Source organism: Zootoca vivipara, chromosome 10, assembly GCF_965207765.1.
Source record: "Zootoca vivipara chromosome 10, rZooViv2.hap1.1, whole genome shotgun sequence".
In the NCBI taxonomy this organism is placed as follows: Eukaryota; Metazoa; Chordata; class Lepidosauria; order Squamata; family Lacertidae; genus Zootoca; species Zootoca vivipara.
In genome coordinates this window covers 61,742,469-61,759,567 of record NC_142593.1, presented here as the reverse complement: position 1 = coordinate 61,759,567, position 17,099 = coordinate 61,742,469, and the positions used below count along the sequence as shown (strand labels likewise).

General features: G+C 52.9%; 1 protein-coding gene and 1 long non-coding RNA gene across 2 annotated transcripts; one reads left to right on the top strand and one right to left on the bottom strand.

The window, feature by feature from the left end:
- Nucleotides 1-822: 822 nt before the first annotated feature.
- Nucleotides 823-3,937, top strand: LOC148684496 (uncharacterized). Its single transcript, XR_015946013.1, has 2 exons — nucleotides 823-918; nucleotides 1,253-3,937. It is a non-coding gene; the product is annotated as an uncharacterized LOC148684496 (long non-coding RNA).
- Nucleotides 3,938-7,140: 3,203 nt separating this feature from the next.
- On the bottom strand, nucleotides 7,141-14,029 carry LOC148684495 (uncharacterized). Its single transcript, XM_088652737.1, has 3 exons — nucleotides 13,844-14,029; nucleotides 12,934-12,985; nucleotides 7,141-12,056 (listed from the first exon to the last, which is right to left on the bottom strand). The coding sequence occupies exons 1-3, from the start codon at nucleotides 14,027-14,029 to the stop codon at nucleotides 7,141-7,143; spliced, it is 5,154 nt and encodes a 1,717-aa protein (XP_088508863.1).
- Between the last annotated feature and the right edge of the window lie 3,070 nt (nucleotides 14,030-17,099).

Genomic DNA, 17,099 nt, shown 5'->3' with positions numbered 1-17,099 from the left:
GGCATGGCAGGATTTTCAAGACCTTGCGAAATATAAGGCATACCCCAAAAATAAGACATGAGCAGGACCCGGCAAAGGCAGCAGTGCGCGCTTTGCCGAGCTCCAAGCCGGCGGCGGGCTGCTGCTGTCCCGCTCAATTTCCCTGCCCCCTCTCGCGAGACTCGCCGCCGGGTCCGCTCTCGCGCACATGGCCCGGTGAGAGGGAGCCTCCCCTGCGCGCGCGTCTGCGCTCACCCTCCCCCCTCCCTCCCCCTTTTCGGCCCAGCGCGCCGCCTTGCCTGTTCGTGTGCCGCGCGTGTGAGGCGAGCGGGAAGGCAGGAGACCCAGGAGAGCCTGGCGGCCGCCGAGAACCCCGCCACCGCTCTTCCCGCCCAGGACGAGGGGCCCGGAGGAGGAGAGCCCGGCGGCGGCGGAGAAGGAGAAAGAGGCGGCAGCAGCAGCGGCGACTCAGAGGCCGAGCTGCTGGACGGGCCTTCCGCGGAGGAGCCTGTGGGGAAGAAGGAGCTGGAGCCCGAAAAAGGCGGCAGTGAGGAGAAGGAGGAGGAGGAGAAGCCGCGAAGCAGCAGCCCGCCGCCGGCTTGGAGCTCGAGCCGGCAAAGGTACCGTAGCAGCGGCGCTTTGCCGAGCTCCAACAGAGCGGGAGCTGGCAAAGGCAGCAGCGCGCACGTTGCCGAGCTCCAAGCCGGCGGCGGGCTGCTGCCTTTGCTGGTTCCCGCTCAGTCGTGGCTCGGCAAAAAATTAGACACCCCCGAAAATAAGCCATAGGCTTATTTTCTTCGAAAAAAAAAAAAATAAGACATGTCTTAAAATATGAGAAACACGGTACCTGGTGGGCAAGGGCGGCTGCCAAGGCACACACCACCTGGGGCTCACTCTGCCTCGCAGCCACCTTCCCAATGCCAAACAGAGCTCCAGAGGGTAAGAAGAAGCCACGTGAGACAAGCACCCCGACCTCTAACGGGGGGGGGGGGTGACACATGCCTGGGGGGAGCTGGGAAGTCAGAGACTCCTTTGCTGCTGCTCTTCAGCAACATCTTTCCCCTGGTCCTTAGGATGTCGCCTTCCTTCGGTTATCCTCCAAGCCCTGTCAACTTTGGATTTGGGTTACTGCGTTGTATTTGCAGGAGGGGGCTGCCTTGGAAAGCGGCCTGGAAACTTCTCTAAGGTTCAGAATAGTGAGCTCAGGGACTGGACAATGTGAGGACATCAAGACAGGGTTTCATTATCTCCATTGTCTTCTTCTCCTTTCCAGGCCCACTTCAAAGTCCTGGCCTGGACCTTGAAGGCCCTTCAGAGCTTGAGTCAGGCCACCTGAAGAATACCCGCCTCCCCATGGTTTCCTACCCTGACCTAGAGACCCTCCCCCAAGGCCCTTCTGCAGGTGTTTCCACAGGAGAAAAGGTCTCCTCCATGGTGGCCCCCTGGCTACGGAAGGTCCTTCCCAGAGAAGCTCACGGTGCCAAGCAAAGGCTCTTCCTGGAATTTTCTCAGCCTTTTCAATCTCATACCTGTAGTTGTTTTCTCACCGCCGCGTGGAGATTTCCTTCAGCCTCAAACGTTGATTTTTGCAACAATAGTGTCTAGCTCTGTTTTAGCCTTACGGTTTACTTTCCGGTATTGGTTTGGGGCTGTTGTATTTTTCACTGTTGTTTTTAAAAGTCTCTCAAAAGTGAAACTCGCCTTGGTTTATGTTGCAAGCAACCCAGTTGCCTTTTTGTTATGAAGTGGTTCATCAAGGCTGCAAGTAAATCGGCTCCTTCTGCTTCCCCCCCTACTCAGTTCCCCGTAAATACTTATTGGGGCATTTCTGATTCTTGGCTCCTGTGAACTCTGCCTGCCATCCTCTGCACATGGTGGCTGCTCTCTGGCTGGGCAGCCATTCCTCCTACACCTCTGAGATGGAGAGAGCCTTCTTTGCCCTGCCAGGGCCAGAACAAACTCAGCCTTAGTGAGAAGGACACGAGGCTGCTCTGGTGAAGATGCAGTAAGTGGCAGGTTTGGGGTGGTCTGCTGCTGGATGTGACACACTGTGCAGCATTTGCACTTGGCTAAGTAAAATAAAAAGAATTGCAATCCAGCTATCATTTCCTGAAGCACTTGATGGATTAGCCAGCTCACTGTGGCAAAATCTCACACCTATAAGGGCCCCAAAGACTTGTCGCCCGGTTAAGGGGATCCTTTGTCCCTGCAAAGGATCATAGAGTTGGAAGGGACCGCGAGAGTCATCTGGTCCAACCCCCTGCAATGCAAGAACCTTTTTTCCTCAATGTGGGACTCAAACCCACAACCCTGAGATTAAGAATCTCCTACTGTACTGACTAAAGAAGGCTGATCGCCGAAGAATTGATGCTTTTGAACTATGGTGCTGGAGGAGACTCTTGAGAGTCCCATGGACTGCTAGAAGATCAAACCTATCCATTCTTAAGGAAATCAGCCCTGAGTGCTCACTGGAAGGACAGATCCTGAAGCTGAGGCTCCAATACTTTGGCCACCTCATGAGAAGAGAAGAACCCTTGGAAAAGACCCTGATGTTGGGAAAGATTGAGGGCACTAGGAGAAGGGGACGACAGAGGACAAGATGGTTGGACAGTGTTCTCGAAGCTACGAACATGAGTTTGACCAAACTGCGGGAGGCAGTGCAAGACAGGAGTGCCTGGCGTGCTATGGTCCATGGGGTCACGAAGAGTCAGACATGACTAAACGACTAAACAACAACAACTGTACTGACTGAGCTATCCAGCCACATGTCTTTGAAAGCCCCTTTGAATGGGTGCAATAGCAAAACAGCTGAGTGGGCTTCTGCTCTCTGCGGGAGCCAGCAGATTATTGAATGGCGCCTTGCTTTGCGCTAGTGCTTCGGAGCCTGTGCAGCCTGGCAGGGGCTGCGACTTCCGGCAGATGCCCTGCTGGGAGAAGAGCCTGGCATTGTTTGGCCATTGCCTGGCAACAGGGTGCAGGCTGAGCTGCTCAGGTGCCATTGATGGCAGGCTGATGTCACCCCAGTCCGCAGCGACACACAATGTTTTCATAACGGGGCAATTCTGCAGACATGGCTCCTGTTCAGAGACTTGTTCTTAATTTTATTTAATTTAACACTTCGCCCTTCCAGTGTAAAACCAAAGCCCAGGGTGCTTTGTACAAAAAATTCAGAATTGCAAAAAACAAAACAAAAACAAAACACCAGGGAAATTTATAAAATATAAGTAGAAATGGAGGATCAACAAGAGCAATTAAAAGGTGTGGGAAAAGGAGACAACAGGGCAGATAAATAGTCTAAGCTGGGGAAAATATGGGAGAAACACACTTTGAAAATGTTGTCTATAAGAATAAAAGAAAAGTATTATAAATTAGTTTGGAGATGGTATTTAACACCAGTAAGATTAAATCAAATAAACAACGGATATTCGGTGTTATGTTGGAGGGGATGCCAGGAAACGGACTTTATTCACACATATGAACTTTTTTTTTTGCAAAAGGTATGTAAGGAGATAACAGAAATCACTAGGTTAAAGCTGACTGAAAATCCAGAGGTAGCATTATTATCAATTTACAATGGGGTGGAAGGTTCGCAGGACTTGCTCGCAAATGGATTGACAGCCGCATGAATTACGATAACTAGGAAGTGGAAGGGGCAAGCAGAATATAAAATGGAAGAATGGTATAAAGAGTGTGGGATATAGCTATTAATGCTAAATTAACATGTGTCATTAAGGTAAGACAGGGAATATGCAGGAGAAATGATTTTGAGGAGATACGGAAGGTGTTTGCAGAATTTGTACTGTTAAAACGGAAAGGGCTCAAACCATCGCAAGAGGTGTTGACATTTTGGGAGGCTGGATAGTTACAATGGAATGGTCTTGGGGGTGGAGTTTATTTATTTATTATTACTTTGTCAAAATAAAAATAAATGAATAAATAAAAATTCAAGTATACAGTACATCGTAAAAAATATATGCAAAAAAATCATTCTGAAATAGAACATCATCTCATGAAGCAATAAAAACTGAAAATGGATGTGGAAAATAGGAGCAACTAAGACAACCTAGCAGTTCGAAAGCATGTCAAAATGCAAGTAGATAAATAGGAACCGCTACAGCGGGAAGGTAAACGGCGTTTCCATGTGCTACTCTGGTTCGCCAGAAGCGGCTTTGTCATGCTGGCCACATGACCTGGAAGCTATACGCCGGCTCCCTCGGCCAATAATGCGAGATGAGCGTGCAACCCCAGAGTCGGTCACGACTGGACCTAATGGTCAGGGGTCCCTTTACCTTTTTAGGACAAGGGGTAGGGACACAGGTGGTGCTGTGGTCTAAACCACTGAGCCTAGGGCTTGCCAATCGGAAGGTTGGCAGTTCGAATCCCCGCGACGGGGGATTTGAGCTCCCGTTGCTCGGTCCCTGCTCCTGCCCACCTAGTCAAAGTGCAAGTAGATAAATAGGTACCGCTCTGGTGGGAAGGTAAACGGCGTTTCCGTGCGCTGCTCTGGTTTGCCAGAAGCGGCTTAGTCATGCTGGCCACATGACCTGGAAGCTGTACGCCGGCTCCCTCGGCCAATAACGCGAGATGAGCACGCAACCCCAGAGTTGTCCGTGACTGGACCTAACGGTCAGGGTTCCCTTTACCGAAGACCCACTGAAAGCCCACTGAAAAGTGCCAGCCAGCCAAATGCCCATGCAAGGAAGGGCCAAGGGCCAGATTTCTGGCATAAGCTGGCACTGGGAGTTTGGTTCAACCTGGCAGGTCTGAAAGTGGCAGTGATGCCCCAGCCCCACCAGGCAGGAAAGCCGACTCTGCCCAGACCTGGTGAGCTTCTGGAACTTCTGTCCTGCCAGAAGAAAAATCACGCAGGAGCAGGAGGCAATAGCCTGGGGTCATTCCTGTCCTCTGGCTACCTATGGACCCTGGAGTGAGTCTCACCAGACCAGTGGTGCTAGAGGAAGGGGCGGCTCTCTCCAGAGTCTCGGGGTGCAGACCCACAAGGCACATTTGCGTGTTTCTGCCTCTTGGCAGATGGATAGGATGGGCAGCTGAGAGTCTCCCTGGCACTGCCCTTCATTGTGCCCCTTCTGCTGTAAGGACCATTATTTAAAAGGGGGAAGGGCAGGAGTTCTGAGTCATGGCTCCCTCCCCGCAACAATGCCCAGCAAAGGAAATTTGGGGGCTGGGAATCCTTTAAGAATCCTTTGCCCTGTATGTAAGTGGCCCCCTTGATTTATCTATCAGCCCATATGAGACCAGCACGGGTGGAAGAGGAGTGCGGGGGGAGCGCACCGCCCCTGGCAGCGTGATTCCAGTGGGGTGCCATTGCGGCTGCTACCCCCCCGCGCGCGCTGAGCGCCAGGCCCCCAGGACGCGCAAGACACCCCTGTGGGTGGTGCGCCATGCCCCCGGGACACACGCAAGCCCCCCCCCGCTCTCCGCCCACCTGCTCTCCGCCCCCCCCCCCCACCAGTGCCGGAGCATGAAGCTCTGCCACTGGCTGGGCCTGGTGAACATTTAATATTCCTTACCCCTACGGTTGTGATTCATGGGTTCCCACTTAATTTTATTTTGATTTTAAATGTGATTTTGAACTGTATTTTAACAATTGTTTTTGTGTGTGTGTGTGTGTGTGTGTGTTTAATGTATTATATATTTGGTGTTAGCTGCCCTGAGCCGAGTCTTGGCCGGGGAGGGCAGGGTATAAATAATTTTTTTGATGATGATGATGATGATGATGACGGTAAGGGCCTCTGCTGTGCTCTGCTAGGGGAAGCTGGTTCCTGGAGAAATGAAGCTGTTGGGTTCGGCACGGGAGGCGGCGGTCTGTTTCCTGCTCTGTGTTTCTCATCATTCCGCTTGCATTGAAGATTTCCCAGCATAGCCAAGCATTCCTCCTGCTGAGCGGAAAGGAAGCCCGGATCCTGCAGCCACAGCAGCTGGGAAGGAGCCTTTGACCTGCTGGCCGATCGGCCAACCAAGATAGTCACCAGGGGAGCAGCAAAGAGGCCAGGCGAGCCCATCCAAGCCGGAAAGGCTGCTGCTGGTCCATCGTAAAGTCCAGGCACTTTGCTCTGACCCCTTTCCCTGCAGCAGTGAGAGGCCTGTTGCTGCCACCACCGGAGGGGCTTCTTTCCATTCTCTACCTAGACCCTCAAGGTCTCCTGCTCGTTTTCGTAAGCATGTCAGCCTTGAGAGCAAGGCTGCGGGGCTGCGTTCTCTCAAGCCACGCTGGATAAGTCTCCTTTTTTAAATAACACTGTCCACTTGGACACAGCTCTGTCAAGAAAGTCAAGCGAGCCCAGTAGGCCAGCTGGCGATTCTAGGGACAGAACACACTTTGGAAAGAAAAAAAGGGGGGGGGAGATGAGGACACAAATAAGAACCTGTCAAGGAATAAATTGGATCCCTCTGCCATCTGCAGTTAAAGATTGGCATTGCAGCCTAGATTTAGGTCTTTGCATCCCATAGAAACAGAGCCTGTGATCATTCCAAGTTTTAGCATTCTTGTCTTGAAATATATTGGGGTTTTTTTTTATGTTAACCAAACTCCCAAGTTTTTTCAATTGTCAGCCTGCTGATTAACTGCAATTCTTCTTTTTTTGTCTGCATCCATTTTTTAAACAATAACCTTAAGTTTTATTTCGATTTATTTTAAACCCATATTTTCTTATTTCTTCCAACACCTCGGGTACACTTGACAGCAGTTCCTCTACTGACAACACTAAATCATCAGCAAAGGCCTTTAATTTATAGCTCTGTTGGCCCACCTGTATCCCTTTTAAATGACTAAACAACAACAACAACAACTCTGTGTATGCTATAGAAGCTGTGATATATTGCTGAGAGGGGCAGGAGAAGAGAAGAGGAAAGCAAGTTTTCAACCCCAATTATGCCTATGTCTCATCGAGAAAATATAGCCAGAGACATAATGGCAAATTTGAAAAATGCACCTGGACAGAAATTTTACCCCTGAAAAAGAGGACATGTCCCGGAACAAGAGGACACATGGCAACCCAATGATGGCTCTAACACAACCCTCAGATCCTTATTTTCTTTTTATTTTGTTTGGTGCCTAGAGAATTTACTTAATGAGGTCTCTTGTGAATATAAAACATAACTATGTCAGTAAATAAATAAATTCTGGGTCCTTCAGTGCTGCTATGGTTCGGCGCTTGGCAAATGGTTGCCTCTCCGCCCTCGTTTGCTCTGCACGTGGCTCCGAGACCTTCCTTGCCGCTTGCTTGAATTTGCCCTGCCCTCAGATTTCTGTTTTCTGCCGCAGAATATCCAGGCCGCAAGTTTTGATCTCTTTTTTCTGCTGCTTGATTTCTGGTCACTTGTGCTCAGCTTACATTCCTTGCTGCTACACTTCTGCTCTTTGCTCCTCCATCTCTGCTCCTTGCTGCTTGATTTCTGCTCCTTGCTGCTCGATCTCTGCTCCTTGCTGCTCGATCTCTGCTCCCTGCTGCTCGATCTCTGCTCCTTGCTGCTCGATCTCTGCTCCCTGCTGCTCGATCTCTGCTCCCTGCTGCTCGATCTCTGCTCCCTGCTGCTCGATCTCTGCTCCTTGCTGCTCGATCTCTGCTCCCTGCTGCTCGATCTCTGCTCCCTGCTGCTCGATCTCTGCTCCTTGCTGCTCGATCTCTGCTCCTTGCTGCTCGATCTCTGCTCCCTGTTGTTTGATATCTGCTCTTTGCTTCTCCATCTCTGCTTCCTGCTGCTCGATCTCTGTCCTCCACTTCCAACCAGCCCATCTTGACTGAGTGTGCCTCTCCCTTCCCCCTTTGTTGTGGGCCTTGTGCCTCTCGCTCCACTCTTCCCTCTGCCCACTTCCGAGGGCATCCATGAAGCTGCACTTACAGAGGATTCTTCAAGGTTGACATGGGACTCCATCCTGCCTGCCTGAAGCAGCTGCACTTTGGGGGTGCGGGCAGAGTCTGCTACTTGACTAACGCAACACTGGGTTTTTTCCCATTTCACAGTGACGGCTTCTCCTGCAAAGCTCATGGCACGCCAGCGATGTTGAGCTCTGATTTCCTCCGCATGCCGCTGGTCCTCATCAAGGCCAGGCCCCTGGTGGCCCTGTGGCAGGCTCTCCCCCATCTGCCTTACCTGGTCATGCAGCCAGATGTGAACCCCATGCTGTAGGCCCAGCTTCTTCTCCACGATGGAGCCAAGGAGGGACAGGTTCTTGTCAGTGTCCTTGTGGCGGCCCAAGGGGATGGTTTCTCCAGTGGGCAGGAACTGAGGTGAGCCGGCTTGCTCTCCTTTGCCTTCACTTCCGGGCTGGGTCTTCCGCAGAGTCCGGTCCCCATCAAGGACTTTTTGCTCTAGCGCCTGGCATGTCCTGCTTCCCTTGCCAACCTGGTGGGTGCAGGAGGCTGGGCATGATGCAGTATATTTGGCACATTCCTCGTGGGATGTTGGAGCCTCTTCTGTGTCGTACCAGCTCTCTGGGCTGCTGCTGCCGCTGCTGCTGCTGCTGCTGCATTCATCTGCTCCCTCTTTTCCACTCAAGGACCCTTCCCTGCTCTCCTGCTCCTCTTGTTGGATGTTCTCCTCCTCCTCGGCCTTTACCTGTTCGTCAAACTGTCCACGGCACCCCTGGGGGAAGGCCACGGCTCCTACGGACACCACCTGTTTCAGAGGGGGTTGTGGGGGCCTCTGTGTCCGAGGCCTGCCCCTCCCCACCTCGCCCAGAAGACCCGAAGGGGCAAAGATCTTCAAGGATTGCAGGACTCTCCTGGGAAGCCCCCACTGCCGCTGCAGCTTCATCTTCTGTAGGTGGAGCTCCAGGTGGTTACAGGTCGTCCCCGGGAGGAAGAGAAGCTCCTGCGGCAGGACAACCACTTGGACCATGGCCTTACGGCCAGCCGGCAGGAGGGGCAGGAGGGGAGAGCCTTGCATCAAGGCCCTCAGTGACCTCTGGATGAGAGCGGGCAACCCCCACTGGTGCTGCAGCCGCCTGCTCCTGATGCACAGCTCCAGGACGTCTCTGTCCGACTGGGCCAGGAATGGTGTCTGGGCCTCCAAAAACACCTGGCCCATCTGCTGGGGGGCGAGAGGCCGAGTGGGTGGCCCACAGAACACCCCCCGCAGCGCCTCCGTGTAGCGCACCCCCAGCCCCCAGAGGGAGGCCAGGTGGCTCCGGCTAATGGCTAGCTCAATCTGACCCACGTCCTCTGGGCGGGCGAAAGGAAGGAAGCTGCTGCTCCGAGGTCGAAGGGCACCTTGGCCGGGATGTATCAGCTGGGGGAGCAGAGGCCTTGTGGAGAGCGAGGCGAGGCGCCACGAGAGCTGGGCCACGGGAGGGAAGACCCCCAAGTGCACCTCCACGGACCTCTTTGCCACATGCTGCTCCATCTTCTCGTGGTACAAGACCACCAGGTGAACCTTCCAGGGAGTCGCCGTGACGCTAGCCAAAGCCCCCAGGTAGCCTCCTCTGTGGCGGTCCCCGGGGCTGCGTCCCTCAGGCAGAGCCAGGGGAGATCTAGGTGCTTCCCTCCTGGGGGGCTGGAGCCGCACCTCTGGAAACAGGAAGCGCAGGGATTCCAGTACCATCCTGGGCAGCCCCCACCGCTGGAGAACAACCCTTTTCCGCACATTCAGCTCCAGTTTATGCCGGGTTTCCTTGCGGAGGAACGAGGGCTTCTCCTGGAGGATGGTCACAGTCCCCTGCCCAAGCCTCTGGTGGCGCAGCTGGGGGGTGGCGAGAAGAAGGTTGCGGAGGGAGTGCTGGACCAGGCCAGGCAGCCCCCAGGTGTGCTGCACCTGCTTCCTCCTGACGTGCCACTCCAGCTCTCCCCGGACTTGGGTGCCAACAAAGAGGGTCTCGGTGGCAGCGAACCTGGCTGTGCTTGTGCCGGCCCTGGGCGAGAGGCGAGGGCTGGGGACCAGGATGGCCATGGACCTCCTGTAGCGGGTGGGCAGCCCCCAACGGTAGGTCAGCTGTTTCTGGATGAGGTTCAGCTCAATCAGCTGCAGTGCAGACTCGTCCAGGAAGGGGAAGGGCTGCGATCTCGGCCGGAGGGGTCTCAGCCCCCGCGGGAGGACCCTGGGGAGGGCCTCTCTGCCCGCTTGGCGGCTGAGCTCTTGGGACAGACGGACCACGGGCGAAAAGAGGCCCAGTTGCATCTCCAGGGCTTTCTTGGCCACTTGCCGCTGCAAGGCCTGATGCTTAGAGTCCCAGCGGTTCTCTGGGGCGGAGTCGGCACCCCTCTTTGACAGGGTGGGTAGCTTTTGGGGGGGAAGCTGCTTCGCTCCATGGGGCCAAGAGACCTTCTCCCTGTCCTTGTGCTTTCTTGTCGGCAGGGGAGAGGGGGGCTGGAAGTGCTGGAGGGATTCCAACACCCGCCTGGGGAGGCCCCAGCGCCTCTCTATCACCACTCTCTTGAGGTGGCTTTCCAGAAGCTTCTTGGTCTCTGGCGGGATGCAGGGCAGCTGCCCGATGGCAGGACGAACTTGCTGGAAGTCCCGTGGGACGAGGAGGCGGGTTGGCTTCCGGGGCGGAGGGACCGGGAGGAAGCGCTGCAGGGACCTCTGGAGGAGGCTGGGGAGGCCCCACTGGTGCTGGAGCCTCTTCCTGAGGGCGTGGGTCTCCAGGCCATCCAAGGCAGTGGAGGCCACAAACTCCAGAGCAGGGAGAGGTGGGGGGGCGGGAGGCTGCAGCCTGGGGGCTCCGGGTGCCACGTCAGCCAAGAACTGGCGAGGAGGGAGAGCCACCGGGAGGCGGGCCGGCTCAGGAGCAAACGCCACCCTCTCTGCTTCCGCCGGCGGGTGGAGATGGCTTGTTGGCTGCAGGTACCTCCAGCCCAGGGGGGGTGGCTTCAGCAGGGAGGCAGGCATCTTCTGGGCAGGCGGAGAGAGCTTTGCTGGAGAGGCGGCACCAGTGGGTCTGAAGCTCATGGCCCTGGCTTGCTGCTGTGCTCCTCCAGCCCCTGAACTCGCAAGCCCCCGGCCCTCACGCCGGAGCGCTTTTCGTGGTGCGGCTGGGTCCATGTGCCGCAGGGCCTCCCGCACCCTCTGTGGCAGCCCCCAGCGCTTGAGGCGCACCATCTTCTGCAGGTGCTTCTCGAGTCCTGCCCTGGAGTCCTCGCTCAGAAAGGAGGGAGCCTGAGGCTGGGTCACAGCCACAACACCCCCCGGGGCCTTTCGAGGGGCAGAACCTGGAGCAGGGGGCATGAAGGCCCGGAGAGACCGCAGGAGGGACTGGGGCAGCCCCAGGACATGCTGGGCTCGCTTCCATAGCACATGCCGCTCCAAGATTGCCCGGGTAGCCTCCTTCAGGAAGGGAGTGTCTGTAGGAGCAAACTCTGCACTCAGAAACCTCCTTTTCTTACCAAAAAACGGAGACCCTTTCTTCCTGGTGCGCCCTCGTCTCTTGGGACGCCCTCTGGAGGGGCTGGTCCTTGGGGATTTCCTCTTCCTGCCAATGGCTTCCTCCTCCACAGGCTCTGCCCATGCCCTAGAAGATGTGCTGCTCTCAATCCTCAGCGAACATTCAGAGACTTGCCGGAGGGTGACTTCGCAGGATGTCCTGGACTGAGCAGAAGAGGAGCTGTAGTCTGTCCTGGTCGTGAAGGAGATCTCCGAGAAGGAAAAGGTGGCGGTGCTGAGGACAGACTTTTCTTCCACCCAGTCGTCAGAGTGGCCCATGCATTCCTCCAGGCCCATGAGACCCTCCTGCTTAGCCTTCTTCGCTGCCCTCTGCTTCTTTGTGGGCCTGAGCTGATGAGGGCTTTTGCAGGACGCAGGAGGTGCTCCCGGAGTGAAAAGGGAGAGGTCAACCGCAGGACCAGGCTCGCTGTCGCTCTTGAGCAAAGTGACAGAAGCGGGTGGTTTGGACATGTCTAGGCAACTGGAGTACTCCAGGCGCAAGGTGTTGGGGTCCAACGGCGCTGGCGAAGGTGGAACGCCCCGTCCTCTGGGGTATGCCAGCCTTCTGGCCTGCACAGCCACTCTGTCGCAGAGGGTGCAGGCGGGGTTGGCACACAGCAGGTGGCGGATGGGATCCTGGCAAGGGGTCCTTGGCGAGGGGCCATCCCGCGCCTGCCCAGGCCGCTGTCCTTGGAGGTCTGCAGAGGAGAAGAAGGCGAGCTGTTGGGGTGAGAATGATAGCACAGGCTTCGATAGGGAACCGACATGCAAAGGCTGTAAAAGGGAGCGTGAAAGGATATTGTTGGGAGATGGAATTAAGAATGTGTCAAGGATGTTTGTGTGGGAAAAGCTCAGCCTTGAGCTATCCTGAGAGGCAGCAGGCACGCTCTTCTCTCACTGAATCAGACATCCAGCTCTGACAATGCCAGCATGCTTTTCCTTCTGAGAATGTGACTTGATTTTTCATACAGAGGCGAGGGAATGCCTCTGTATAAGCCTGTGTGATTTAGAGGCCTGGAGACTCTTGAGGGATTCCCAGCGGCCACTGCTGCTCTGACCAAATAAAGTCATCCCAACAAACATCACAGCTGTGTGCTTATTGAAGAAATCCACCGCACTGCTGCATTCTCTAATTAAAAGCAGGAGGCAGAACTCTGACCAGCAAGTTGCCTATCTCCCTTCCAGGGCATGCTATGGAACGTGTGAGTGAGATGGAGACCCACCTGGCTGAGAGCCTCTCTTCCTCCTCCTCCAAACCCTCACAAGCGCCCACTCCAGGGAACAGAGAGGAGAAAGGGCATTGGGGGAGGATAATTTTGGGGCATGCAGGAGTTGGGCCTTGGGGGCACCATTAGTAGCAGGATCTGGCCCGACTGCTGGTTGGGAAGGTTACAGGAAAGCCACAGCAGTTGTAGGAAGAGGAGCAGGAGAAGAGCTTGGCTGAGTTAAGGGGAGTTTGGATTTAGAAGCCCTGCTTCCAAAAGGGGTCCCTAACAGGGCCACCTGGTGGTGCTGATACCAATTTGGGGGAGCTGGAATCTCGGGGCGCCCCCAAGGCCACCCACCCTGCCTTACCTTTCGTCTTTTTTACAGTTGCCTGGGGCCGGTCTCTGCTTGTGGGATGAGCCTGTCAGGAGGAGATGAGGGAGAAGAGTTACTCAAAGGAAGGAAAAGAGCCTTTGTTAATTTTTAAATTTGATTTTCAAACATAAAGAAAGAAAATATAGAAAAGGAAAAGAAAGAGAAAGAATAAACTTACATCAAAAGATCATACATATTCCACATATTGAGATTACTCTGAATCTCCTGACTCCCCCTCCCATCCCATCCATGCGTCCTCTTAATTCTATTTTCAACTACATATCAATCCTTCTCCAATCTTTCGTCTTCCTAAGTTATCTATGCATCCTATTGCATTACAAGTGTATATAGAATCCTGCTAATGTTTTAATGTGTTTACAATGGTTTTGTATATGCATTATAAACACGATGGCTCTGCTCTGCATCCACAGTTGGAGACAATACTCTTGAATCCCAGTTGCTGTGTTCAAATCCTGACCTTGGCCTGATCCAGCAGGCTCTTATGTTCTTATCAATCCCAGCCAGTGTGGCCATATGATGCTGAGGTTGACGGGAATTGTAGTCCAAAACAGCTGGAGGGCACCAGGTTGGGGAAAAGGAGGGATTCTCCGGAGAGCTAAACGTGGAAGCAGCTGCTCTCCATCTTCTCCCAAACCATCCTTCATTGAGCACCGCACCCAGACTGAGCAAATGGCACTTGAAGGAGCTTTTGCACCTACTACCAGGCTCATTAAGGAGCCACCAAAGCCTTGACCCTCCTTCTGCCCTTTCTGCGCATGCTCAGGTGCAGAACCAGAGTTCCTAAACCGGGTCAGTTCTTGCAAATGTGGCAATGGACCAGTGCCGTGTGCCTGTGTTGCATGAAAGTCCTGGCTGCATTTCGCCTCAGAGGCCAGATACCCACCCGTAGCGTCTTGGGCCAGGCATCTGCAGACAGGGGACAGGCTCTCCTCTCCGGAAGAAGGCTGCCCCGCAGGATCTTCCGGGAGAAGCAGACGAGGAGGGACAAGATGATGCTGCCGCCAAGGAGAAACCAGGGGACCAAGCAGCCGGAGAAGTGGCAGCTGAAGGAGTCGTGGGACACCTCCATCTTGGCTGCCCAGGCCTGTGGGCCCACAGCAACTAAGCCTCCCCCTGCTGCCTTTCTGGGCCACCTGAGGCCCATGGCAGGGTTCCAGGCCACCTCATAAAGGCACCGGGCATGTCATAGAGGGGCACCCTGCCCTGAGCCAAGACCATACCCTGGTCACCCTCAGGCACCCAATACAGTGAACCCCCAGAACATCCACCCCTTCTGTCCTACTGTGGACTCCCCTTCCTCATCATTCCAGCTGTACATTCTCTCTCTCTCTCTCTCTCTCTCTCTCTCTCTCCATGGGAAAGCAAAGCAAAGAGGCAACACGTGGGTCTCTCTCTCCTAAGTCCCACAAATCAATCTGCCAAGGAAACAGTTTGGTGGGCAGCTCCGCTTGCTGTAATCTCCTCTCCCCACTGATTTGGCTCTTGGCATTTGGTCAGGGATGTAGATTATGAATGTAGCCAGCGGAGGAGGTCCTCTCCCTGCTCTGATTCAGAAATATATGTGAAGAAATATATTCTCAGCACACACAAAAAGTATGTTTTAATTTAAAGCTTTACTGGCAGAAAGTTGGTTTAAATGTTACAAAAACAATAAACGATACATCGTCTCAGTTATACATTTCTGTTCTTACATACTGCTGTATATTGATCCCATGTTGTTCGGATGCCTGATGATCATCTTCCAAAGCAACTACTCCATTCCCAACATAAGAATGGAAAGCGAAATACTGGCGGACAACAAAAGAGTTTTAAAGACGCTCTCAAAGCAAATATTTAAAAAATGCATTATAAAAATCAATAACTGGGAAACACTGGCCTGCGAGGGCTCCAGTTGGAGAACAGCCTTTACCAAAGGTATCAGTCCTGGACTTTGAAGACACTCGGGATGAAAGGGACAAACGAGCTAAGAGGAAGGCATGCTTGGCAAACCCTCACCAGGATCCACTCCTGCCCGGAAACCTATGTCCCCACTCCCCACTGTGGAAGGGCGTGTGGATCCAGAACTGGCCTCCACAGTCATTTATGGGCTCACTGTTCATGGAAGACAATCTTACTCAGCTATGAGTGATCACCGAGAGAGAGAGAGAGAGAGAGAGAGAGAGAGAGAGAGAGAGAGAGAGAGAGAGTGTGTTTCCAGTACAAGACTCAAGAACACACCAACTCTGCCTCCATCTTTTCCAACTTGCTGCATTTTGGTCCATGCCAAGGGAGCTCTTTGTGTGCAAAAGCAACTCCTGGCTCTGAGCGATGGGGGCTGCTTCATTAACATTAGTGAGCCCTCGGAAAGGCTATCCTAAAACCTGTGACTCGGTCATAAAACTCAGCTCACCCCACCTGTGCAATGGAAAAATACAATTCTTCACAGTAACTTGAGCACAATTTTATGGACCCTTAAACCATTTCAATAATGGAGTAATGGAGGTGCAGAAGGAGAGGCAGATAGATCAACAGAGGGCCCCTGGTGCATCTGAAGAGTTCTCTTGCTTTGTTCTTTGAGACAATTCTGCCTGTCGGTCACTAGAGAGCATCAGCGTCCTTCCTTCCTTTGAAGTCTGGTTTAAAAACATGGAATTCTGCACAAGCCTTTCAAACGAACTGCAGCCAGTGCCTTCCTTGCCAAGCCTCCTTCCCCAAGCTTCTTCATTGCAGAGATCCTGTATTATGTCCAGTCAGCAGGAACAATTACTGTCCCCAGTCTGGTGAGTGACAACCTTCCTTGTTGTTAGGTACACTTCCAAGAAGGGACTCCAAATTTAAGTGGCACTTCCTTCGCTGTCAGCCTCAGACTGAGCTGGTCAGGGATAATACAAAGAATTTTCTGGGGCCAGAGCCACACCTTTCTTGTCTCAAACACTGCCTACCTAATATCTCTCTTTCTGCTTCTTCTTCTTCTTCTTCCTTGGCGATCCCTTGTAGCCGAGTAAGATTGTCTTCCATAAACACGGTTTTAACAATGAGTCTGTAAGTGACTGTGGAGGCCAATTCTGGATCCACACGTCCTTCCACAGTGGGGACATTGGTTTCCAGGTGGGAGTTTTTCCGGTACCTTGGGCTCAGTGCCTCTGAGCATGTGCAGATTTTCCTTCCCTCTCCCAAATGAAGCTATATAGATGTGTGTGTGATATATCACACAACTACCCTTAGGACAAAGTGTTCCTGAGCTTTTGTCAACAGCTTTTTTGTTTATGAGGGAAATGCTTTCTTGTCTGCGAAAGAACTACAGTGGTGGTGATAATAATAATAATAATAATAATAATAATAATAATAATAATAATAATTTCTTATTTATACCCCTCCCATCTGGCTGGGTTTCCCTAGCCACTCTGGACGGCTTCCAACAAAAGATTAAAAATACATTAAAGCACCAGTCATAAAAAACTTCCCTATACAGGGTTGCCTTCAGATGTCTTCTAAACATCAGATAGTTGTTTATTTATTTGACATCTGATGGGAGGGTGTTCCACAGGGTGGGCACCACTACTGAGAAGGCCCTCTGCCTGGTACCTTGGTTTTCGAACGTCTCCATTGATGAACATTTCGATTTTTGAACGCTGTAAACCCAGAAGTAAATGCTTCGGTTTTCGAACAAGTCTCAGAAGTTGAACACACCACGCGGCTTCCGTGTTGAGTTTTCCGTATAATAATAATAATAATAATAATAATAATAATAATAATAATAATATAATTTATTATTTATACCCCACCCATCTGGCCGGGTTCCCCCAGCCACTCTGGGCGGCTTCCAACAAAACACCAAAATACAGAAATCCATCAAATATTAAAAGCTTCCCTAAACAGGGCTGCCTTAAGATGCCTTCTAAAGGTCTGGTAATTGTTGTTCTCTTTGACCTCTGGTGGGAGGCTTCCATATTGAGTTTTCAGTTTTTGAACGTTTCAGAACTCGAATGGTCTTCTGGAATGAATGACGTTTGAAAACCGAAGTACCACTGTATTTGTGTGTGTGTGTGTCCTGGACTTTTGCTCTTGGTCTTGTCCGCCTTTCTGCCCGCAACAGCCAGGGCTGATTCTTAAGATGGTTGCTGCCCGGCCGGTCACTGCTTCAGCCTGGCTGGTTGGGA